At 33.5% G+C, this 25,497-nt stretch overlaps 3 protein-coding genes across 4 annotated transcripts; 2 read left to right on the plus strand and 1 right to left on the minus strand.

Moving 5' to 3' along the window:
* Positions 1 to 1,354: 1,354 nt before the first annotated feature.
* On the plus strand, positions 1,355 to 2,290 carry LOC142635904 (myrcene synthase, chloroplastic-like). The gene is made up of 3 exons (XM_075809957.1): positions 1,355 to 1,456; positions 1,562 to 1,829; positions 1,959 to 2,290. Exons 1-3 carry the CDS (start codon positions 1,355 to 1,357, stop codon positions 2,288 to 2,290), a joined length of 702 nt encoding a protein of 233 aa, XP_075666072.1.
* Positions 2,291 to 5,011: 2,721 nt separating this feature from the next.
* LOC142636742 (beta-glucosidase 11-like) lies at positions 5,012 to 12,430 on the minus strand. Its single transcript, XM_075811029.1, has 13 exons — positions 12,249 to 12,430; positions 11,980 to 12,043; positions 10,253 to 10,308; positions 10,015 to 10,090; positions 9,852 to 9,923; positions 9,638 to 9,725; positions 9,256 to 9,511; positions 7,770 to 7,885; positions 7,343 to 7,563; positions 7,116 to 7,144; positions 6,945 to 7,032; positions 6,191 to 6,281; positions 5,012 to 5,420 (listed from the first exon to the last, which is right to left on the minus strand). The coding sequence occupies exons 1-13, from the start codon at positions 12,384 to 12,386 to the stop codon at positions 5,174 to 5,176; spliced, it is 1,542 nt and encodes a 513-aa protein (XP_075667144.1). The 5' UTR covers positions 12,387 to 12,430; the 3' UTR covers positions 5,012 to 5,173.
* A 3,855-nt stretch (positions 12,431 to 16,285) lies between these two features.
* Positions 16,286 to 25,281, plus strand: LOC142636373 (protein STRUBBELIG-RECEPTOR FAMILY 5). Of its 2 annotated transcripts, XM_075810575.1 has the most exons (16): positions 16,286 to 16,526; positions 17,070 to 17,202; positions 17,317 to 17,388; positions 17,491 to 17,556; positions 18,186 to 18,257; positions 18,343 to 18,414; positions 19,025 to 19,096; positions 19,166 to 19,231; positions 19,965 to 20,027; positions 20,115 to 20,428; positions 20,917 to 21,191; positions 21,459 to 21,730; positions 22,733 to 22,853; positions 23,779 to 23,915; positions 24,009 to 24,165; positions 24,883 to 25,131. In XM_075810575.1, exons 1-16 carry the CDS (start codon positions 16,433 to 16,435, stop codon positions 25,009 to 25,011), a joined length of 2,115 nt encoding a protein of 704 aa, XP_075666690.1. In that variant the 5' UTR covers positions 16,286 to 16,432; the 3' UTR covers positions 25,012 to 25,131. The 2 variants fall into 2 exon arrangements, with proteins under 2 accessions (XP_075666690.1, XP_075666691.1); XM_075810576.1 differs by lacking the exon at positions 16,286 to 16,526 and having other exon boundaries at positions 17,136 to 17,202; positions 17,486 to 17,556; positions 24,883 to 25,281.
* Positions 25,282 to 25,497: the final 216 nt, after the last annotated feature.

Below are 25,497 nucleotides of genomic sequence, written 5' to 3' on the forward strand. Positions count from 1 at the left end.
TGAGAATTATGAATGGATTATTTTTGTGAGCATATTGAATATGTTTTGAAAACTTATGGCAAGTCATGATTAAAAGCTCAGTATTGTATTTAGTTCTTAGCAAGAGACCATCATACTACAGTTAGTCCTTAGCAAGGGACGGTCCCAGAAAAGGGGACAGTACATATTTTATAGCTCCTTAACAAGGGAGTATACTATTGAGGATCCAAAAAGAAAACTCCTTAGTAAGGGAGTGCACCTTTAGGTTTGAAAAGAGTCATCCTTAAGAAAATGGATGAAAAGGAGATTCCAGTCCCAAAAAGGGAACAGCACAACCCTGTCAATGGGGCGTAAGCGTTGACCATAAGAAAAACCTAAGAAATTGTTTATATGATGATATTGATATATGTATTATGATGGCTCACAATAAAAAAATATTTTCTTTTATATGAAATATTTAATGATAATATATTGATGAGTTATAAGTTATGAATTTGTTGTAAGAATTAATTATTTATTTAGATTGAATAGACATTTATTATTTATGAATTTTGGGGGCGTTACATCTTTGAATCACGAAATGAGGTTAAATCAATTATTGTTAGATGTTTCATTAGGACTTGTAATTAATTAGGACAATGTACATAATCAAGTTTTGTAATCAGTAGCGACTTTAGGAATTTTTCTCAGAGTATTCCTTAAGTAGCATAAATTACACAATCTAATAAAAAAAGAAATTCATATATTGACAATAACAATAATAAAAAAAACACGCAAATATATAAAATTTACAATTGCCTTCTACAAGTTTTTATATTTTGAAATCGTTGCATGATAGTCTCATTATCAATGTAACAAACTGCATCTCTTTCAATGTAAACAACCAAACAATTATTCATCCACTGAATGTAAAACAAATTATGGAGCAAAATTTAATTTTATTGACATAAAAAAAATTGAGGGTGTTTTTAAATTTTTTTTAAAAGGTAAACAAATAAAAATTTTTAAATTATTATATATAAATTTTTTTTTTCACATCAAGGTGGTCCCCAGGACCACCCTAACCTTAACGTAGCGCTGCCCATGTTTACAATGCAGATTTCGTTTTACAAATTTGGTCCTAACCTTAACGTAGCGCTGCCCATGTTTGCAATGTAGATTTCGTTTTACAAATTACTTTCATTCTCTTGCATTTCTATTTCTTTTCTCTGAGTCTTTTCAAATAATAACTCTTTCAATCTCAAAAACCACTGTGACTCTGCCTCAATGGATATTATATATGTATGTAACCTACTTGCTTTCTCTCCATACTTGGATTTCACAGGAGCACCCCACATCTAAAGCTCAGTCTCACTTAGTATAACATCCAGCTAGCATGACAAACAACAATACTTCAAATAATTCCAGTATCATTCGGCGATCGGCAAATTACCAACCTTCCATTTGGGACTACAATTACATCCAGTCACTAAGAATGGTATCATTTTATTATTGTTTTCAATTGCTATATCGTTTTACTAGTGCTTCTGACTATATATTACTTGGAAACTGACTAGACCCTAAAGATAAAATTGTGATGTAGGGAGAAACTTGCACTGGACAAAGTAATGTGTTGAAGGAACATGTGAGGATGATGATTCACAAAGTGGTGTATCCTTTAGAGCAACTCGAGCTGATAGATATCTTGCAAAGACTTGGATTATCTCATCGCTTTGAGGGAGAGATGAAGAGAATATTGGAAGGTCTATACAACAATGATCAAAGTGGTGATACGTGGAGGAAGGAGAATTTATATACCACAACTCTTAAATTTAAACTCCTAAGACAACATGGATACAACATCTCTCAAGGTAATTTAGGAAAAAAAAAAAACCGGAATAAATGGAAAGAGTACATTTAGGTAAAGAGTTTATTTCTTGGATTTGATAGTGTACATATTACCGTAATATAGTTAATAATTATTGTGTTGGTCATTGCAGGAGTTTTCAATATTTTCAAGGATAAGAGAGGGAAATTCAAGGCATGCCTTTGTGAGGAAACCAAGGGTATACTATCCTTGTATGAAGCATCATTCCTTTTGACAGAAAGTGAGAATATGTTGGAGGAATTGAGAAATTTTGCAACAAAGCACCTCCAAGAATATGTCAAGCAGAATAGAGATAAAACTCTTTCTGCTATGGTGACTTATGCCTTGGAGCTTCCACTGCATTGGATAATAATAAAGTTTGAAACAATGTGGTTTATTGATGTATACAGGAGTAGAGAAGACATGAACCCTATCTTACTTAATGAAACTATTAGGATAGTGTGATTAACATACTGCGGATGTTCCGAGATCATCTGTAAGTCGTAGAATCATTGATGACCAATAGAATATTATGGGGTACTCTTCCAAGCAATCCAAGGCTTCCTTCGTTATTGGATTGGTGACCATAAAGTAAGCGTGCATTAGTATAACTGGTGGTGATACTGAATAATTTACTGCATCAATTATACTAATGCACGCTTACTTTATGGTCACCAATCCAATAACGAAGGAAGCCTTGGATTGCTTGGAAGAGTACCCCAAAACATTCTATTGGTCATCAATGATTATACGACTTACAGTTGATCTCGGAACATCTGTAGTATGTTAATCACACTATCCTAATAGTTTCATTAAGAATGCTTTCAACTACTTCACACAAGCATAGCCTAACAATGTTTTCTTTTTATTTTTTTTCTTTGGAAACGTAGAGTGAATTAAAAAGAGGTGATGTTCCAAAATCAATCCAATGTTACATGAATGAAACTGGTGCTAGTAATAATAATAATGATAAACAAAAGCCAAAAATGGCACAAGTAAAGAAAACAATGGTGTATCATAAATTATAGGGAAATGTTAATATATTATTGGAAATTGATAAAATAATTAATTTTTGTTCTAATAGCTTTTTATATTTCTCATAAATGTGATGTTAAAACTTTCTTAATTTGGTTTATTAACAATTGCTCTAAGAGCACTCGTTAACATAACGAGAGAAAGGCCGTGACTCAATAAATGAGTCAGAAACTTTCAAATTCTTTTTTTGTTATTTCCAATGCATTGTCACATGACTACGCTCAACAAACTAAAAGGAAAATAAAGTTGAAAACAAAGCATTTATTTAAACTGAAGGCAGGAGACTACAATATGAAGAACAAAAGAAGAAGCAGAGATTAAACAATGAAGAAGAAGAAGAAGAAGAAGAAGGGGAATCTTGTGCTGTCTACAATGGATTAGGTTTAGGTGGCAACCTACTGAATAGAATTGAAATTTTACAAAATAGAATTACCCATTTCTAAATTTTTACAACTTATAGCATTACTTATTAATGTTACCCAATACAATTTTGAATTCACGGACTCTTCAATTACAGAGTTATTGCATGTGAACCTCTGTCCACAACTTCAAACACTCGCTTAAAAAATTTGGTTCAGCATTGTAATTTCTGGAATATGCATCAACTTCAACATCACCAATTTTGAATTTTCTTCAAGCTTGATCACTAATATAGACTTTTGAGATTAGGAAGCACATTTCCATTAAAATTTACAATAAGTAGCTCTCTAAAAGTCTTTTTCACATGCTCTAGGGTTTTGTTATATACTTTAAGCTTACATGCATGAAACCCTAGTCACTTGATAGGCTAAATGGACTAAAATAAGCTTGACTGATCGATTGATCGACTAGCCATCAAAAACTATCAAACCTACAAAAACTTGAATTTGATATGCTTGTCTAAAAAAAATATACTTCTAAGACAAATATAAGACATTATTTTGTTCACGGTTTGCCAACCAAAAATCTAGACTCGACAGTGTCATCTGCCTTGCTGCTTGTTATAATTTTGCCATTTACCAACCTCGTCTTGTTTAGTAGGGAATACCACCGCTCCTCCTTGGTGCGGTGGTCATTTTATAAATATAAATGCTTGTAGGGTGTGGAGGGCAAGGGTTGGGGTTCAAGTCTCCAAGAGGGAGTTTTATATACATATACACTTAGATTAGGCTAGAGTAGAAATTCTATCCTGTATAAAAAAAAAGTAGGGAATTTCAAACCTCATACACAAAAAGATGTGCTGCTTTCTGGTTGTTTTAGAGAGAGAGAGAGAGAGGCACAAACAACGTTGATCTTAAACACATCAAATTTTTGTAGAATTAAGAATTCTTGTGGACTGGTAGTTGTGGTGAGAGAGACCTTTTTGAGTTGTATTTGGAATTTGAGTTTCTTGGGATTTTTAGTGTTGACGAAGTCTGATAAATTTATTTGTAATTATTGATTGATCTATATTCCATTGTAATAGTGTGAGTTCCGAACGGAAAACAAAGTGCATTATTCGGTACTATGTCCTCCTGCTTCAAAATTTCAGCCTCCAAGTCAATCTTTCATCCTATCATCTTGGGAGAGGAAGATAGATATGCGTTAAAATAACTTTAGAAATGAAAAGTTCAATTAAGTGATTATCTTGTTCAATTTCAAATGAATTACAAGCTGCACTTAAAAAATAAAATAAAAAATAGATTTTTTTTTAAATATCAGAGAATTTCAAGTTAGATTTTAATGCTTTAACAGAGTGTCCAAGGTTATTTTAATCCAGTTCCTTCCAAATTCTAGAACAGCAGAGAGAAGAGTCTCTTTGTACAACAAACTATTACCTGTTTGTTCATCACCTAAAAAGAGTCTCCAAAACCTTTGCTTGCTTGTGGTAACAGAAAGGAGTGTAACAGAGTTCAGTATGTGTGTCTTCTTGTACAAATTTGAAGCCATCTCCAGTCATTTATGACTATTTTATTTCTGTCTAATAGTTAGAGTTGAACTATAACTCCTCCAACAGTTTGAGTAGCTTTACCATTGTCTGTCTTATGACAGCATATGTATGTCTAAACATTTTATCTTCTAACAAATGATTGAAATTCTGTGCGTGTATGCGTGCTTGTGCGTGTGACTGACTGAAGGAACTTAAAGAAACATGTACTATGTTGTTTGGAATTGAGACTGAAGAAAGTTAAAGGATATTGTATATTTGTATTATATGTTTTGATTTAAAAAAAACAAAACAAAAACAAAGGCAGTAAATTAGCATTATGGTAAAAAATTTACTTCTAGAAAACAAAAAACAGAAGCACCACCACGTCGACCATCATGTAAATATGCATCAATGAATGACAGGATCTACTGAGAGAAGTGATCATGGGAAAGTGCAGTCAAATTCTTCTCAAGTTTGATAAACCCATCTGAGCTGACACCTTTGCTTTTCAAGAAATGGGAGTACCAGTGAGCAGAAAGCTTTGGTTGCCTTTTTAAATCCGGGTCATCCAAGTCTACATAGTGAAGGCCATAGCTTGATTCATAGCCATCCAACAACTCTAATACATCCAAGAAGGCCCATTGAAAATAGCCTATTGCATTTGATCCATTCCTACCAAAGTTAGAGAAAGAGAAAAAAGGAGGAGGAGTTATGTCAAAGAAGTAATAACCATATGTTAATGTAAAGAAACAAGTGGAAGCTTAGAATCATGCTTTGTAATGTATTATGATTTTTTGTTTTTGTACAAACAATTCTAGCCAATTTAGTTTTAAGGAAAACCAAAGGGAAAATACATATTAGATATCTAACACTAATCCATCAATCTAGTTTTACAAGTATATGAAATGGAATTGATTGTGTTGATTATGTGGCTTGAATTTCTGTGAGGGTGCATGGAGCATCAGACACAACCCAACATTTTAGACTTTTTCCATGTTTTTCTGTGTGATATAATTATGTCCACAGCTTGTGCCTTTAGGTGATGAATTTGTTTAACTTTGTGTCGACAAATTAGCCAACAGTGAGTTCAGTTTTATGAACTTTCTCTCCTTGCCCCGTGTTGCGGCAGAGAAATATAAATATCTTGCTGTGTTATTTTTATTAGACAAGAGACAGTAAGAGGACTCTTTTGATGTATTACGGTTTGGGTTCTGTTAGTGTTTTGAGCCACTTTTGTGATCTCCCTTATTTATGAGAGTAGAACTTTTCTCATTGCCTGTAAACGTGACCAAGTTGTATCTTTCTGTTAAACCACTGAGGTAGGATCAACTATCAAGATGCCTAGAGTTGCAAACATTCAAATTATAGTGAATATTATAATGGTTAATAAATTTTAGATTATTATAAGATTTATACTGAAGTCAATAGAAAAATGGGCATACCTCAGTGCATCAAGCAAAGCTCCAATATGTCCATGCAAATAGTTCACCCTTCCCTCATCTTCCAATGATGAATTGCGTTGTGTTTTCTGACCTGCAAAAACATTACAACCAAGATTTAAGTTTCTCAATTATATGATCATTCAAAAATGATAAGAAAATTTGGATTTTTGGCCTTGCCACCTAATGCCCCAAAACATGAATAACAATCCATAAGTTGATCCAAAAAAAAAAAATCCATAAGTTAGAACAAATAGCATTTGAATGGAAGCAAATATGAAAGATTCAATGAGGTTTATTTTAAGTAACTCAATTGTTCGTGGTTTGTTCATTTTGACTTTATGCAAACATTGAAGGCCAAAGTAAAATGGTTTAACACTATATCAAACATTTAGTTTATGAATAGAGATCCTCTAAGCAGGCTGCAAAATTGAATGTTGTATCCGATAAAAAGAAATTCATCTCGTTTGGAAAGAGGCTTATTTACTCTGTAGTTTTGTAGTTTCCTATTATTTTTTATTCAAAATGAGGAAGCAATATGCATCACTTGTAACATAGTGAAACTTATCTTAAGTAGATTAAAATCATGAAAAGAAAATTGTGTGTTAAATTCCCACTAGCATTGCTTTGAATTATTTTTCACTACTAAAAGGAGCAAGAAGCCCACACAGAAACATTCAGTGTGTGTGTGTGTGTGTGTGAGAGAGAGAGAGAGAGAGAGAGAGAGAGAGAGAGAGAGAGAGAGAGAGAGAGAAACCATTCTCGTGAATGTAAATAGGAGGATTTCCATAAGCTTGCTTGAAATACTGCAACAGTTCTTGCAAAGCCGAAGGCACAATTGGAAACTGAGTCAAACAAGCTAGTTAGTATGACACTGATATTACCATCAAAAGTAAACCATCTCCACACTCTATGCTCATTTTCTCACCTCAACTACAGATATATTATTTGGGAAACCTGCACAATAGGAAAAGCAGTAAGGTACTTCAGATTCATCTCTAGAGACTTGGTAACAAAAGGGTGAATTATTGAGGAGCATCACATATAAAATAATATAATGAAGCCTAAATTAGCAAATTCAACTACAGACAAGCAGGGTTGAATTGGTGAAATTAGTCCGCATGGTGCTGAGTCTTTATATATAAAAGAACATACCTGAGACCTCTATTGCCATGTCTGCAAAAAAGTCTCTGACCTCCATGCTTAGTTTGCTGGAATTGTCCTTGATGTACAACCCAAAGTAGTAATTTAATCCTAGGAAGTCAAATGAACCCTTAACCTGATTTGATTCAAGATTGGTGAAGGCTGGAAGTCTTGAGCCTGCAATTTTTTTCATTACATCAGGATAGTCTCCATAAACCAACGGATCTGCATACCTGCAATGCCAAGCAGATCTTCATAGCCTAAAAAATAAATGAATTCCAAACCAAATGTTTTAACATTAAAAAAATAAAATAACAAAAGAACCCCAAAATATGTAATGACTATTTGCTTTGGTCATACCATATTAAGATTACACTGCCAAAAATGCCATGATAAAATGACAAAAGTCAAGGTCATTGTTCGTGAATGTGCAACTTACCAACCAATCATGAAGTCCTTGGCTCTTTGAGTGGCAATTGCATCTTCAGTTTTGTTTGTTAGAGGAATAAACCAGATAGCAAGGAGATTGATTCCTATAAATCCATGCTGCTTGTCCTGCATTGCCCACACCACACTCTTACGTAAAGAACATTTACTTGTATTCCTGAGTAAAAATTCTGTTCATGTATATGTTAACGTTCCCAATTTTTTAAAATCTGTTTTTCTTCTCCCTAAATATATAGAACAAAGGCCTAAATGGTAATTATGGAATATAAAGTACTAAGAAGGGGCAGTGGTGGCTCCAAGATTGTTTCTCAGGGTGTTCCTTGGTGGGCTTGCTCTGTTACAATTTTTTTTCTTCAGATTTTCTATTACAATTTTTTATTTTTTAGATTTTAGTTCAAATTTTTTTTTAGCTTTTTCTTTTTGCTTGAAAGCAATGTTATGAATACCGTTTTGAACCTTGTTTTAGTTTGTTTAGTGGAACGAAATATATTGGTACCGATCTATTTCAACGTACCGTTTCAGGGTATTTCGGGATTTCTAAAAAAAAATAAAAATAAACAATATTTATATTTTCTTATACAACATAAAATTATTGATCCAAATAAGTAAAACTCAAATAAACAAATCATTAATTTTTCTTTTTTGACACTCAAATCATTTAGTTATTGCATAACAATTTTTGTTTTAGAATATTAAAACATAAATATGTAATTGAATAATGAAAAACAACAACAAAAAATAGTACAATAAGAGTGTATATATGTATATCATATTGGGAAGAGGCAAGACTCAATAAATAAATTTGAAATCAAAATCTTTTGTTAGCTTTTTGAGTTTTGTCATTTCCAAAGTTTTGTCATGTGGGTGGGGTGAGCAAGCTAAAAGTCTAAAAAACAAACTAAAGAAAAAACTTGACAAAGCAAAAACTAGAGTAAAAAAGGAAAGAAGAGGTAGACTAGCAAAACGTCTGAGACGAAGCAAAGAAGAAGAAGAAGCCGACCTTTGCGATAGTTGGATTTGTTTTTTAGGCGTTCGACGCAAGTAATGACATACTGTGCTGACGAGTTTGTCAGTTTAAGAGTTTTTCTTTTTTTTTTCTTCTAAAAACTGGTACTAGCCAAAATGTAACAAATAATCTACCAAAATTTAATTTTATTGGCATACAATTTTTTTGAGAGTATTCCTAATTTTTTTGAGGATGTTCCTAATTTTTTTTTTATAGGTAGGTAAATAAATATTTTTTATTATATATATATATATATATATTAAAAAAAAAAAAGAATTCAGGTCAGGGTGGTCCTGGGACCACCCTGACCTATATGTGGCGCCGCCACTGAGAAGGGGGTGGTTCTTTTATCAAGGTGAAATTCCCAAGCAGTATCTTCATTTTTGGCCATCATAGTTAAGGCATAACATTGATCAATTCATTAAATTGACCAAGGCATTTCAATAAATTATATGAATAGCTTATATAATACCTGGTACTTTTCCTTATACAATCTAGCAGCTGATGTGTGCGCCAATAAGATATTATGACTTGCCAAGTATGGTTCAGTTGAGGAGTTGCCTCTGGTGCAGTTAACTCCAAACGGAAGAGAACAGTGCTGAGGTGGTAGATTTCCATGGTTGTAACCCCCAAGCGCAAACACATTGCCCTCATTCATGGTAGTCCAATGTAACACCCTATCACCAAACTTCCTGAAGCAGACATCAGCATATGCCGTGAAGTCTCTCCTGCATCCACATCTAGACTGTTAAATCACATTCCTTGCAATATTTTCTGCTTGGTGCACTGAATGTTTTATTATAGACTAAAGAATTATAGTTATCTATGACTGATATGAAGGATGAGAACCATACACAATATTTCGATTAAGCCATCCTCCATACTCGTCTTCCAGTGCCTGTGGGAGATCACTGTGGTGTAATGTAACATGAGGTTGGATTCCTGCTTGATCAAGAAACAAAATACATCAGCAGAAAAAATGGCATGGGAAGTTGTGCATAATGGAAGTACTCAATCAATGTCAAGCAAATTGTACTATCATCATTTTTTATGGAAATGGACAATAACCATTGCTGATTAGTTCATTGATAAGATTGTTGTAGTACTGTAGACCCTTTGGATTAACAGGTCCTCTTCCATCTGAAACATTAGAAAATGAGAAGCTCAAGTATGAGAAAAAGGACAAGACATCACTTCTTGCTCGGTTAATGAAAGAAATGTGTGATCATACTTGGAATAAGTCTGGACCATGAGATAGAAAATCTATAGGCTTCTAAACCAGTGTCCACCATAAGTTGGACATCATCCTGCAAGAGTGGAATCAACCTAATCATGCAGAGATCAAAAATGAAGGAATGAACATGTTTCTTGCACAAATCCTTTGATTCCTATGCAGCCACAAAAAAAGAAGAAGAAGAAGAAGAAGAAGAAAAAAGAAAACTTTATAGGAAAGGAATTATTGTACATACCCTGTATTTGTGATACTGATCACATGCTATGTCACCATTGGCTCCATGCGTTTTCCCTGCAAATTTGAGTTGGAGATCAGTCCTGATACACATTTTCCTGTCAAGTGTCCATCTGCTAAGCTTATGTTTGTGATTCCAGTGATCAAGTTCGACCAATGACATGAATTTTCATAAAACCAAGGGCTAAGGATACTGTTAAGCAAAGTTCAATTTAATTCTTCAACTATTAATTATGTCAATTTGGTCAAGGGATAGGTGACTGAGCTGCACTCAGCGTAAGAGTTCTGTACGGCCAAACAGCTGAGGAAATTCAAGCAATGGTTAGAGCAATTGCTATTGAAATAGGCAAAATAGAGAGGCTGTCATTGAGGGCAATTCAGAAACTCTAATGAAGGTGTTAAAGGGACAACACTCATAGGCTGTCTCCAGTGGGACATATCCTTGACAATGCACTGGTGCTGTTAACAAACAAACATGAGGTGGTTCGAGTATAAACATCAGAGAAGGCACTGTAACGTGGCTGCCCACTCAATAGCTCGCTATACCAAATATGTAATGCAAATCTGATTGTATTTTGTAATTCCAAACTGATATTAATCTTTAGTTCTAGTTGGCATTCATGTAACTAACATGTAGCCCCGTATATAAGTACTATACATTTTTTTTTGGAAGAGATTCAAATTATATATACTATTAGCTTACACTTATTTCTAAAATATATAATGATTTCTCCTTATATATATATGTGTGCGTGTGTGTGTTCAAATCAAGCATGTGTGTGTGTGATTTAGAATTTAATTGGTTTTAACTTTTCAGTTTTTGCACATAATAATTTACTTGTTACAAAAATTAAAATTTAAATGGACGCGTGGTAGAAAATTGGACTCCAATTGAAATCCAATTTAGAACCTAATTTAATTTGGACTCTTTGACACACTCAGTAATTCACTTAACACAAAATTAAAAATTAAATAAGACAAATGGCGTAAAATTAAAAATCCAATTAAAATTTAATTGGATTTTCTCTATGTAGCTATTAATATTTATATATAGATTATACCAATGGCCTATTGACCTTTATATTCATGGAAAATTTATAATGATTAATAACTTAATTATCTCTCAATTAAATTTTTTATTCAAGTCATAATCACATGGTTTTAAAAAACGAACCAGTCAAAGAACTGGTTTTAGGCCCGTTTCCCTATTTTACCCGATTTTTAACTGGTTTTGGCGGGTTGTTGACCGATTATAGTGCTTGTTATCAAACCAAATTAGTGGACGGTTCCTAGTTCAACCAGTTGGACCAGCGGGTCCGGTCCAAATTTTAAAACCATGCATAATCATTCACTTTATGGAATGTATGAAGTCTAGGTAGGGCAAGAGTTTTGTCGCTCAATTAGAACCTCTTGGTGTTTTCAAGAGATATCTAGGAATCAAATCCCCCTCCCCAACTATCAATTGTATTTTAAAGATAATGTGCAATTCTAGTTATAAGCACTAATTAATGTTTTGATATATACTAGTATATTCTAATACAAATAATCTCATTTTTATTTATACACATTTACCAGAGAATAAAATATTTCACAAAAAATGGTTGCTATTAAGGGTAATTACGAATTAACTCTTAATTATCAACAAGTTGGTTGTATTAGAACATGGATATACTCTTCTAAAAGAAATGAATATACTTTTAAAAAAATGAACAATAAACAAAAGCTTACCAGAATGGGCAAAAGTATCCCATATGCTAGGTGTCCTCCCATCTTGGTTTGCTGCACCTTCAACCTTTCATATATAAACATTTTTTTAAAGAAACTAAAGAAATAGAGAGAATATTAATTATCTATCAGAATCTCCTCCTTTTCTTTTCTTTTTCCCCTCTCTTTCTACTTTTAGTAATGAAATAACAAAACAATATCACTGCTTTTTTCAAAGTTTTTCTAAGAAAAAATTAGAAAGAAAGTATAAAACCATTAATTAATAAGCTAACCTGATAAGCTGAGGTTCCAGAACCAAACACAAATCCAGGTGGGAAGTCATCTCTGCTAAATTTATCAGCCCCTAGGACTAGAACCACCGCTATGTTTATAACCAGAAATAGAGAGAAGAAATAATAGAGACTCAACATTTTTTCACACAAATTAAGCTTGAATGTACTACAATCTTCTAGCTTGATCGAAATGAATGACTTTGGTTTATAGCCAGATGAGGAGGCAGTCTGACCAGGTGAAAAATCAACATGCATATGCATTCGATTGGCTGAGCATGCATTAACATTAATATTTCGTTGGTGACGAGGATATTGGACTCTTTACAAATGTTCAAGGAAAATGGTTAGGATGGTGACGGAATATTTTTTATAATTGCATGCAGAGTGCCATCTGCCATGTTTCTTGTTTTAATACGTGGCTTAAATTTAAGGTGCACTTAGAATTTAGAAATCCCACTTCTATCAAACTTGGTGTTTTAGTTTTGCTCACTTTGTTGATCTTAAAAAAAAAAAAAAAGAGTACTTTCCATATTTGTATTTAGCCTTTTGGTTGTTTTCAAATACTTCAAGTTACGGCACAAGTAAATTTTATTGTCATGTCGTGTGTTTTTGTAAGAGAGTTTTCTTTGTGTATTTGGAGCTTACTATTTTTTTTTCCTACACTTATATGTTATAACCAATAGGCATCCGGTTTGCATGGGATATATAGCTAGGGGTCTGCGTCCAACCCACTAACTCGACGAACCGACACAACTCAAACCAACCTGATGCCTCTTGTTGTTTTTTCATGGGTTGGAGGGTAGGAATTTTATTTTGAGTCTCGGGTTGGGTCGGGTTCTAGTTGATAGTTCTTTCAACCTTTTTGACCCAACCCAACCCACCATATATATTAGTTTATTTTATTAAACTTATTTTCATTTTTAATTTTATTGATTTTGGTATTTTGAGAATTACTTTCTATGAATTTGGAAATTTGAAATATAATTTAAGTATATAATGTGAATTATAATAATTTATTAAAAAAGTATTTAAATTAATTGATGAAAACCTAATTTTTCACAAGGCATGAAACACATCTACATAACTCAGCGACCCCACCAAACCCAACCAGACCCATATGAGTGGTTTCTACACATGTGATGGGTTAGGTTTTTGTTAGGAATTTCTCAACTATACAAGGTTGGGTTTGGTTGGAAAACCTTCTAACCTGATCGAGCCCATCCTATGCATGTCCCTAGTTATGAGTTTCTAAGACTTGGCCTAGCTAATTGGTCGAGTGGAGAATGGTGGGGAATATATTTTTATGTATTGGAATATCTAAGATCAAAAGAAACTTTTTATGTAATTGAATTCAAGTAAGTTTGTAATAATATTACTTAAAAATGGTATTTGTTGGATTCTAAAAGTTTAGAACAATTGGCAAACCATGAGCACAAACTTGTCTAGATATAGATTCCTAGATCTATAGATTTGATTAGACAATGTTCAAGGTGTTACAAGTCAGAACACAAAAACATACAAGCTTCAAAAAGAAAAATTCAACTTCTGTGAAATTTGACCGATCGAAAATCGCAAAAAATCAGATTTTGCAAAATTTTAATTAAGCCCAACAGCCCATTGGCCCTTTAAGTGATTAGGGTTTAAGATCTATTTTACATAGTATTTATAGGAAACCCTAAGGCGCGTTTTGAAGAGACTTTGGAGGTGCTCTTGCAAGATCTAAAAGATATTGTGCCTTCCTCTTTCAAAGTCACTACCAGAAATCATTCTCATATTATTAGATTCGGTAGATATGAAGTTGTTGTAACAAGATTTACAATTGCTGATAATCTAAACCTTCAAGGGTGATCTTGGAGTCACAAACTAGAGAGTTTGTGTTGCTAAACCTTTGAGTAGGATCTCAAAGTCACAAGTGAGGGTGCTTGTGTTGCTGTAAATCCAAGGAGAGAAGGAGTCTGTGGATTCAGAATTTGGACGTGGTCGTGTTAGTAAGTTACTGCATAAAGTCGCAATAGATTTAGGATAAAATCTGATTGTAAAAACTTCGATTCTCTTATAATAGATTTGCTTTACCTTGAGGATAGTTATGTCAAATCCTCCCCAAGTTTTTACCTAGAAATGGTTAGTTTCATCGGTTTTCCTAAGTCATTATATTGTAGTGTTATTTACTTTTCCACTTTTGTGCATGATATGATATATGTTTGTTTAACCTAGATCGAAATAATAAACCTAATAATTAACTTGGTTAATTAATTGGGTTAAACAATCTAGTTTAAGGGGTCTAAACGAACAAACAGTATTAATGAAGACTCAAGACTGTTCAAGAAACTGCTTAAGAAAAGCTGAATTTGTAGGCCTCGATACCTTGCTTGATACATGTCGATCTATCAAGAGTTGATGAATTCAGTACCAAGCTCGACACCTCTCGATTTATCAAGCTTCGAGAAAACTGATTGTAAAGTTCTATTTTCGACCCATGATGACTTAGATTTTTAGGAATTCGTACACTAGGGTTCCAAAGCATATAAAAGACATTTTATAGCCATCATCATAAAGACAGATAGACACACGCATAATAGGAGTTGCTGCAACATTTGTGTGCATAGGGTTTTATGTCAAGCTACTTTTGGTTCATCTAAGTGTGGATTGAAGAACTCTGCAAAGTTACAACAATCAAAAGGGACAATATGGAGTTAGTCACGGATAGAAAGATTCATGGCAAGGAGAAGTCTTCTACAAGATCAATTGTCCAATTGGGGTTTGGAGTTGAGATTGATATAGCTCAGTAGGTCTATTGTAATTCACCTAATGGGGTTTTCCCTACAAAGGTTTTCCTTATCATGATCAAGTCACCATGTCAAACTTATTTTCTGTTACACTTAATTTAGTTTGGTGAATTGATTGTGTCTTAATTTGATATGTATATAATTTGACTAATTAATCAATTTGGGTAATTGGATTAATTAACTGGGATCAATATATAACCCAACACACCTCATAATGGTTATAATTGAAATTAAATGCATTTAGAACCCATTCAGTTCCTAATTTTTAATTAGAATTTGAACATGCACTTACACTATGTTAGGGTGCATGAATTGAGAGGGAAAAGAAGAGAAAAGAGTGAAGGAAGAGAGAGAAATTATTATGGAAAGAACATATTCACCATGTGTGTTTTGATGTAAAGGAGAAGAAATTTGAAAAGAAATGGAAAGAAAAAATTATCATAAAAGATTATCAAAACGTTCCAAGAGTATAAGAGTAATTTTATGGACCAGTTAGACATTTTCTTCCAAATTGGAGAGAGCAAAAAGTGAAAAATTGGTGGGATTCATGGAAAATCCTAAGCCAACAAAGGAAAATGGATTCTTCCTCATTCCTTGTCTCCCCTTCCGTCCAACCAAACAAAGCTGTAAAATTTTAAGTCCTAAATCTCACTGTATTATTATTATTTGATAATTTGACAATTATAACAACAAGGGAAGGGAAATTTGAAACCTGAATCTCTACCTTGAAAATACCAGAAGATGCAGGTTGAAAGATAAGACTCTTGACCCTAAGTCTCACTCTTAAAAGTTCCGCCCTATAATCTATCAATTGCATATAAGGTGGAACTTAAAAAAAGGGGGGTTGTGTGTCATGTGTGACTTTTTTTTTTTTATGAACATGTGTGACATTTTTGGTAGAACATAACAATGAAAGAAGGCATAGAGACATGCAGGACATTCTTTCGTTAGAAAAATCAGTTAAAACAAGCGCGTTAGGGAAACACAAAGACAAGACAAAAAAAGAAAAGAAAAGGTTAGACATAGGAGTTCCAAAGTGTCCGGAAAACATTGAGCGGCTCTCATTCTTTCCTCACCTCTCGCTCTGAACTGTTGCAATGCCGCTCTCTCATTCTCTTCCATTCTTACCTGTAAATCTACTCCTCCTCTACCCTCTAATTTTAGAAACCACGACCAATCCAAGAACCCAAACCAAAAGAAGAAGGAAAAAAAAAAAAAAAAACTTTGCTGTTTTTCGTTCATGAATGAACTGACACCATTATCGTTTTCATAATATTAATCATTTTCTCTTCTGGGTTTCTTCTCTTTTCTTTTGTTTTTGAAGTTGAAAGAAAAACCCATTTCTTGTTTTCTCTTTCTGGGTTCTCATTCATTGTTTTGGTGAGTGAGAAAGAAAAGATGTACCACTACCACAACAACATTGTTGCCTTTTGGCTTGTTTTCCTTGTAGTCTTGACCTCTCGGGTGCACTCGAAAACTGCTTCCCCGGATGGTATGTGATCTCGGTTTAATGTATTTTTGAACATTGTGGTGATTTCAATTGAGAAAAAAATGATGTCTTTCTCATGTATTTGTTTACTTTTGATCATTGTACTTTTTACAAATAGTTGGTGAGTGATTTGAATACCTTAATGGAGAACACTTGCTTTTTGAGAAAAATGTGGGGCATGTTAAAATTGTGTCCTTGAGTGCCTATATCAATGCATTAAAAGGTGCAATGTAAAGAACTAGGATCTTCTATGTATTTTGACAAGAAGGCATCAAGTGGATGTTGAAGAGGTTTTATGCTTGTGAGTATAGTTTCTAATTTATCCATAATGAGTATTGTAACTCAATCAATTTTGTTATATTTGCATCTGTTCTGTGTTTTGGATCCTATACACATAGACATCCTTCAACCTATGGGAGTTGCATTTGTTTATTTGTATGCATCTTTACTGAGATTAAGTTTGTTTTCTCTTTGAAAAGATTTTAAATTGGTAGTTATGTATCATTGAAATTGAAGATCGTGATGTTTGCTAACTGTATTTTGCAGTTTCTGCCCTTAATGTGATGTATAACAGCTTGAATTCTAATTCAAAACTAACTGGCTGGAAATCAAGTGGGGGTGACCCTTGTGGTGATTCCTGGTTAGGGATCAAGTGCTCAGGCTCATCCGTAACTGAAATGTATATATCATTTTCAAATCTTTATCTGCCTTCTGTTGAGAACTTACTGTTCATATTTTACAGAATGTGCTGAAATTTCTGAATCAAACCTTCTTTTTGCTAAAACATTTGCAGAAACCTATCTAACCTTGGACTCACCGGATCAATGGGCTACCAGCTTTCAAGCTTAACATCCGTCACTCACTTGTGAGACCCTATTTTAAAAATAGGCATCTTTTTATGTCACAATTTTCTTTTACCTTAGAAAGAACTTCACCTGAAGTCAATGCATTTGTTTGTCTAGTACAGTGATTTAAGCAAGAACAACCTAAAGGGTGAGATACCATATCAACTCCCTCCTAATGCAGTTTACATGTAAGTCATCATGAAAAAAAACTCATATATCTTTTGTAAATTATCCTAAACTGAATTTATTTTGATGCCATTAATATTTTGTGTACTGTACAATGATCCTTTTTTGGCTCTGTTATGGTCTATGAGCATGATTTATGGTATCCTGCTGCTGTCATTTGAAACTTTACACTGTTCCTCTAGATTCATTTTATTAATTTATATTCTTTTATTTACTTTCATCTTTTTATCTTGTTGTTTTTACTGAGCTTTGCAAAAGAGTGGCAAAGTTAAGCTAATTTTAATCATTGGAGAAGGTTGAAATTTCATCAGTACCATCAATATAGCTTAAGTTGATGGCCTGCATCACTGTTCACCTCCTACAATTATATATCTTGGTGGCTTGTGTGATGAACTTAGTGATTGCATATGGTGTCATATATGAAATTTACATACTTCTTAAAGAAATTATGTAGATCTTTAATACATTGCAGTCCATCTGCCAAAGAAGACCTTTTTCAAGACAGTAGTCTTCGATAATTTTCTACCTTATAACTAGCTTCTTGTCAATACATTTATATTGGCCTTATCCAGATCTATTTGCATTGACCTTAAATAATTTACAGTACTGATATTGCACATTTGAGGTGCAGAGATCTTTCTCAAAATGGCTTCACTGGTGGTGTGCCCTACTCAATTTCTCAGATGGCTGACCTTCAATACCTGTAAGCAATTTTTTATTTGATATTTTTAATTTTGGCATTTTTTTTTTGGCAGTCCTGTTTCTCAATTATTTGATGATGGGTGCAGATATCTTGGTAACAATCAGCTGAAAAACCAGTTGAGTGATATGTTTGGAAAACTTTCAAAACTGAAAGAGATGTAAGTATTACTAACATGACAGAAAATTTCTTCTTTTTTCCTTATTTGGGTGGGAATTGTAAGCTCCTGCTTGCTGTGAGCAGCTTTACAAATTCACGGTCTTGCATTTAATATGAATTAAGCTGGCTTCTGGCTTTTTACAGTAAACACCAAATTGAGAATGTGCTTAAGTCTATCTATTGATATTTTTTTTTATATAAGTAATGAGAAAATTTTATTAGAATATCAAAAAAGTGGCACCCAAGTATACAGGAAGTATACACTAGGGACAAAAACAATCAAAAACACAAATCACAAGCATCTCTCTATTGATATATTGCAAAAATTTTATTTTACTTTCACAAGGGCCTATTCTATATATTAAACTTCCTTATAAGATCATAAATTCTCTCTTATGGGTTCCTTACTAGCTGAACTAGATATGTACTCTAGATGAACATGTTGTATAACCATTTTATCAAGTTATTCATTGGCTTGATTGAGATTAGAAATCTGCTATCTCACTAAATTTTGATTTAAAAAAAAAAAAATGTAACACAGTATAAAGATATACTTTATAAATAATGATAAAGAATAATTTTTCTTATTCATACCATGAACTGCCTTGCAGGGATCTTTCCGACAACTCACTGTCAGGCAATTTGCCTCAGAGTTTCAAATCACTCAAAAGCCTCAAAAAATTGTAAGAATAAATTCATTTTAAATTTAGATCTTTAAATTTCTGTGTGCTAAATTTCTTATCTGCATACAGGAATCTGAAAAACAATCAATTCAGTGGCTCAATTAATGCCCTTGCTAATCTTCCCCTTGATGATTTGTAAGTAGGCATCCAGTTCATATTTTATTACTTTAACATGGTGGTTTTCATGGAAATTGTACAAAAATTAATATTCATTATTTCATTTATTGTATTTATTTTATTTGTGGCTTAGTTTATTCTTTTATTGTACACGGTATTGAAAACATATCTTCTGTCTCATCCGATAGAATATTTGTAAAGCTATTTTTTATATTCCTTGGATTTTACTCTATACAGCCTCAAATGGTAATCATTCTCTGAAAAAGTGAATAGCCAATATTTGGGGTTAAACCTTTTCTAATATGATAAGGTATTTAATATACTTGACAAAAGGTTTCATAGTCATTGAAGAATTATAAAATGAGATAAATTATGTGCCGTTTCCTTTTCTTAATTGAATATGGTGCTCACTATTTCTATGTGTGCATCTTTCTATGAATCAAATGATTTAACTTAATTATCTAGTCCAACACTGAAGTGTACTTTTATAATTCAAACTGTGCATTGAAAATGGCCTCCCCAAATAATACCGGCTAAAGAGACATCAAAAACTTAAACCAGATGGAATGTACTATCTAAAAGGGCTTGGGGCAATCATAGAAAAATTGTTGCCTTCTGAAAGCACAATGCTCTCTTTATCATCTTAGTTATGAGGGATACCATTGCGAGTTTAAAATTTTCATTAAATAAATATAATTATAAAGTATTTTGTGTTGCATGATATATTTTAAATTTCCATCCTTAAATGCAGGAATGTTGAAAACAACAAATTTAGTGGATGGATTCCAGACCAATTGAAAGAAATAAACTTAGAGTGAGTGTATCTGTTCAAATTACTCTTATTTATGGATGCAATTTTTAAGAAGTTGTTTCTCTGACTTTGTGATTATCTTTAATGAAGATCTGGAGGTAATTCCTGGTCATCTGGAGGAGCTCCTCCTCCTCCTCCTGGTACACCACGTGTTGCTGATCGACACACTACTAAAACCCATTCTGGAGGTAAGTCTGTCCTGAGTGGAGCAGCAATAGCTGGAATAGCTTTGGGTGCACTGGCAGCAATTGGGGTTCTAATTGCACTATTTTCAAGAAGAAAGTCATCTCCTTCCTCACATTTCCTTGATGAGGAGAGATCTAACCAGAGTAGATCATTTACTCCTCTTGCATCTCAAGAATTATCCAAAGACTTGCCTACCAACATAAGCAACGACTTCAAAGGTAAATTTTCTTTGTCCTGCATTCTTTGTAGGGAGCTTACTAGAATTGTCTTAATAATGTTGCAGACATAAATATCATATTAGGCCTTAAAGTTTCCTCTTTGCTTATTCAGAGTTGTCCTGGAAAATATTTTGGAACATCTGTAGCATGATGTTTCACCTTCATTAGTAAAAAGGCTTTGGAATAGAAAGTGTATGCCATGCCTATCCATTTAGGGTCTATGATAACTGGTGTAGATAGACTTGTCATTGACTGAGTATTAATTAGTCTATCTGTGGCTGGAATATCTCCTTTGTCTATGCGTTCTTTAGTTGGTCTTTCAATTACTTGATCAAAACTAGTGCATTGCTGGCCATTCGATGTCTATTTCATCCTTCTGTAATGTTTGATTGATATTTCTTAAGATTGTTATTTTATTTTTGTTGTATACCTGGTAAATGTGGACTTTGCACTGTAATTTAACTGACTAGATATTGTACTGGTGACAGGGCATAGGTCAATGGATTCATCTGCTTCAATTGATATAAAGACTTTGCAAAAGTCTCCTTCAGTTGGTTTTAAGCTTCCACCTCCTGAGTTTAAGCAAACTTATAATGACAATGAGTTCGCTAACCTTCTGAATGCTAGAAAAAGCACCTCCCTTCGTGCTACATCATACTCTTTGGCAGATTTACAACTCGCTACTGCTAATTTTGCGTCAGGCCGCCTTCTCGGAGAGGGATGTATTGGACGTGTTTATCGAGCTAAATATGCTGATGGAAAGGTATTTTCAATCTGGTTATCATATTTTGTTATCTTGTCCAATATCACTTTCAAATTACTATGATCTTCTTTGAATTCACCATTTCCAGTATCACTAATTTGTAATTTGCGCTTGCTGCTGGATTATTTTTCTTGGATATTATTAGTAAATGATGATATTTTGACCTATCAGCAAATGATTATTTGAGTAATCAAAATTTACTTACAATCTACACTCAGAAATGGGCAAGTTTCGAATTAAAATATTATATTTATACATGTTTTTCAGGTTTTAGCTGTTAAAAAGATTGACTCTTCACTTTTTCAAGGAAGGCGATCAGAAGAATTTTCTGGAATAGTTTCAAACATTTCCAGGCTTCGCCATGCGAACATAGCTGAGCTTGTTGGTTATTGTTCAGAACAGGGGCATAACATGTTAATTTATGAGTATTTCAGAAATGGTTCACTTCATGAATTCTTACACATGTCAGATGACTATAGCAAACCACTAACTTGGAACACCAGAGTCAGAATTGCATTAGGGACAGGCCGAGCAGTTGAGTAAGTCAACATATATTCTATATCTCGGATAACTTTCTATTTTTTTATTGGTCAGTAAGAGCAAACATATCATTTAGTAAAAGTAGTATCCCTTTGTTTATGTGCATGTTTCGTGGGCTCACAGATGCACACAAACACTGTATGATTTATGGTTAAGTTAGATAAATTTATGTGCTAATTGGCTGGTTCATACAAGAAATTAAGCTTCCTTTTTTCATTTCCCTTTTCCAGTCACAAATCATACATTCCAATATGACTAGTTGGTAGCCTTAATGAATTTATCTTTCTAAAGATTTAAACACCTATACTTTAAAATTATAAATGTATGTCGCAATGAAAAAAATTTCCCAAGTTTGCTTCATATTACATATTTTTGTGGATTGGCACTGTGACTGGTTTAGGTTTATGAGGGCATCAAATTCTAAGAACTGAACTAACTCAAATTCCAAACCTGAGAAGTAAAGACAGCTACTATGGGTTTAACAAAACTGAGTTGATCTGGGTAAACATAGAAATTTCATCTGGGATATTTAGCATTAAATATGCTTAGTTTGATTAAAAAAAAATCTATCCACATGCATTTAGTCATGTACATACAGTAGGACATATGGTGAATGTATATAGTTCTTGGCTCTAGGGTCAGATTGGTGTTCTTGAAAATTTTATCAGTAGTGTGACCTTTTTGTTTTCAATTTGTTACCATTTTACCAAATCACTTTTAGATACCTGTCAAAATTGACCTAAAGATTGGTTTCGGCTGATTTTTTCATGATTTAGATTAATCCAAGGCACGATCATAATTGGCGTGTGTATATTTTATATTGTAGCTCTAATTACCATCATGGGATATCTAGTTTGTAGTATGATTACAGCAATTTCCAGTTGGTTAATTTTGTATTTCTATCTTGTTCCTGCTTTCAAAGCTGAATACAGTTTTTTGTTATGCCATGACTGCTTCAAATTTTATTCAATTAAATTTTTGGATACCATTTTTGTGTTCAGGTACCTCCATGAAGTCTGTTCTCCATCCTTAGTCCACAAGAACATCAAGTCATCGAATATTTTGCTCGATGCTGATCTCAATCCTCATCTCTCTGACAGTGGTTTGGCAATCTTTCATCAGGTTACTATTTTTTGAACAATGTTAGGTCTTATCCTAAACATGGCTTGAATAAGATTTGCTTTACTTTGGTAGTATTAAAATTTACCAAGAATAAAAGTGAACTCACCAAATCAGCCCTCATAGTTATGCTTGCAGAAACGTCCCAGGGTTACTAGGCTTGGTAGATGAGAGTTTTGGGAAATGCAATGAGGCTGTTATCTCTGGCTTGGCTTAAAAGAGCATATTAGGTCTACTGAATGGGATCAAAAATAAAGAGAAGTGTATGAAAAAGGAATCAGGCTAATAGTCCATTCCAATGCCCTAGATTTTTCAAGCTTTGAGTCCTTTTAAAACTTTAGTACTTATACTGGTTTCTAATTTGATAACATAGAGCCACTTAAGTGTGGGTCACTTTGGATAAAGGTGTGTAAATTTAGAAGGTCTTGTATCTACAGAAACCATTGGATTTAGCAGAGACCGTGCATCAAATTGTTGAACTTGTTTATATCAATGTGAAATTTTTTTAAATAAGTAATGTTTCCTCTTGTCACTCAGTTTCCATGGATGGTCACTAAAAGCTTTTTTTTTTTCTTGGGTCATATTTTTATTCATGTGCTGATTTATAGTTAGGTTTAGGTGTAAGTAAAGTTCATTTTGTCCAAGTGTGGCTATGATGAACAATGTCAAATTGTCAACTAATTGATATTTTTTCCTGCTTCATGTTACTATGTTGTGTTGTGTGCTTTTCCAAGTTGCCAGTATGATTTACATGTTCTTTTACACCAAAATAAAATTAAAGTCATTATTAGATGTAATGCTCCATTGTGCCTCTAGGGCTGACTGTTTTTTGTCTCAAGATAGCTGCCTCTTGATTTCTCAGAGCAAGAACTACATTTTATTAATTTTACATATTTATTTTATTTATAAAGAATATTTTTTTCTTCAGCGTACTAGTCAAAACCTTGGGGTAGGATATAATGCTCCAGAGTGCACAAAACCTTCAGCCTATACAATGAAAAGTGATGTTTACAGTTTTGGAGTGGTCATGTTGGAGTTATTGACTGGGCGAATGCCTTTGGACAGGTATGTTACATTATTCACTTAATTATTTCATTCACTAAGCTGACTTATGCAATTCCCTTATCTGAAATAGGCTTATTTCATTCTTCTTTTCAGTGCAAAACCAAGATTCGAACAATGCCTTGTACGATGGGCCACACCACAGCTCCATGACATAGATGCATTGGGGAGAATGGTTGATCCTGCCCTGCGTGGATTGTACCCTCCCAAGTCACTCTCTCGGTTTGCTGATATTATTGCCCTCTGTGTTCAGGTGAGATTCACCCCCTTTCCACTCTCTACGGAAACCCTTCATCAAGAAAGCATATGAGATATATAATTATCTGAGTAATGTTTGTGTTCTTCTCTAATATATTTTTTTCGTTACTTATCAAAAAAAAATTATTTGAGTAATGTTAGGGAAAACATTTTTCTCAACTGCTGATATTGACTTGTTACGATTTGGATCATCACTTTCACCTCAGTTCACTTTGACACCACTTTTATTATGTACCAATCACAATATACCATATTAGCAATTGTGAAAAACGCTGCCCCTGACTTATTGTAATTTTACTTTTCTAAAAGTTTCTCAATGAGCTAAAATTTGAACACTAAGAACTAAGATAAAACTCTTAAACATGCACGCAAGTGCACACACACAAACACTGATTAAAGCCACTATTAGATGACACCCTGTAGGACATAGCCTGGCTCAACTTTTGGCTATCTTAATTTTTGGTCTTAATTAGTAGGCAATGTGCAATAGCAGTTCCACACCAAGTGTCATTTCAATTTTCACTAAGATGACCCCTATGTGTTGAGTTATGTTAAAAAATAACAAAGGGTAATGTTTCATGAGCATTTCACAAACTATGCTAAGATGTTGCCTCTTGTTTTTTCTTTTTGGGATTTGAACATTATGCTTCTTGTTTCAAAATCATTTTATCTTCCAATGTTGTAACAATTTCTACTTTCAATTTTGTATTAGGCCGAGCCCGAATTTCGACCTCCTATGTCAGAGGTGGTGCAGGCATTGGTGCGGTTAGTCCAACGAACAAGTATGAACTTGAGAGATGAGCTTGGGGCTTCTCGTGGGAGGGATGACTTTGAATATTAGTGATTCAAAATATTGTATATACATGTGTGAGATAGATTCAAGAGAAGGAGAGTCATATTCTTTTTGTTTTTTTTTTCATGGATTTCTCTGTTAGTATATATACATTTTTTTTAGAACTCTTAGAAACTCTAGTTGTTATAAATTTTGAAGTTTGTTACTTTTTTAAGGAAAGCAGAATGAGCTGCTTGAGAAAGAAGTGTATCTTTGGAAAGCTGGTACAAGCTGCTTCTTGAGTGATGTTAAAATGAGGGACAAGTCCAAAATTTGGCACATTTTTGAAATTGAAAGAGTTTTACACTTCTACACTTTTTAAGCCATAATCCAATTTCTTTTAATTTGTGTTTTTCTTATTTTTGGAAATAAAAAGAGTTTTAATCTGTGTTTTAAAATAACCTTGAGCCCCAAGAAAGGTTATTTTAAAAGCTTATTAGATATCAATCATATCATTTTTCCTTGAGATGATCTATTTCACATCCAGATACTACC

This window comes from Castanea sativa, chromosome 5, assembly GCF_040712315.1.
Source record: "Castanea sativa cultivar Marrone di Chiusa Pesio chromosome 5, ASM4071231v1".
Classification (NCBI taxonomy): Eukaryota; Viridiplantae; Streptophyta; class Magnoliopsida; order Fagales; family Fagaceae; genus Castanea; species Castanea sativa.

Bases quoted from the DNA above. Each gene is read 5' to 3' on its own strand.
- LOC142636742 (XM_075811029.1), bottom strand. From the start codon at position 12,386: ATGTTGAGTCTCTATTATTTCTTCTCTCTATTTCTGGTTATAAACATA. The intron at 10,309-11,979 runs GTAAGCTTTTGT...TCAAATTTGCAG, and splicing joins GGATACTTTTGCCCATTCTG to GGAAAACGCATGGAGCCAAT. The intron at 7,886-9,255 runs GTATTATATAAG...TGGGCAATGCAG, and splicing joins TGTATAAGGAAAAGTACCAG to GACAAGCAGCATGGATTTAT.
- LOC142635904 (XM_075809957.1), top strand. From the start codon at position 1,355: ATGACAAACAACAATACTTCAAATAATTCCAGTATCATTCGGCGATCG. The intron at 1,457-1,561 runs GTATCATTTTAT...ATTGTGATGTAG, and splicing joins ACATCCAGTCACTAAGAATG to GGAGAAACTTGCACTGGACA. The intron at 1,830-1,958 runs GTAATTTAGGAA...TGGTCATTGCAG, and splicing joins TGGATACAACATCTCTCAAG to GAGTTTTCAATATTTTCAAG.
- LOC142636373 (XM_075810575.1), top strand. From the start codon at position 16,433: ATGTACCACTACCACAACAACATTGTTGCCTTTTGGCTTGTTTTCCTT. The intron at 17,203-17,316 runs GTATATATCATT...AAACATTTGCAG, and splicing joins GGCTCATCCGTAACTGAAAT to AAACCTATCTAACCTTGGAC. The intron at 18,258-18,342 runs GTAAGCAATTTT...TGATGGGTGCAG, and splicing joins ATGGCTGACCTTCAATACCT to ATATCTTGGTAACAATCAGC.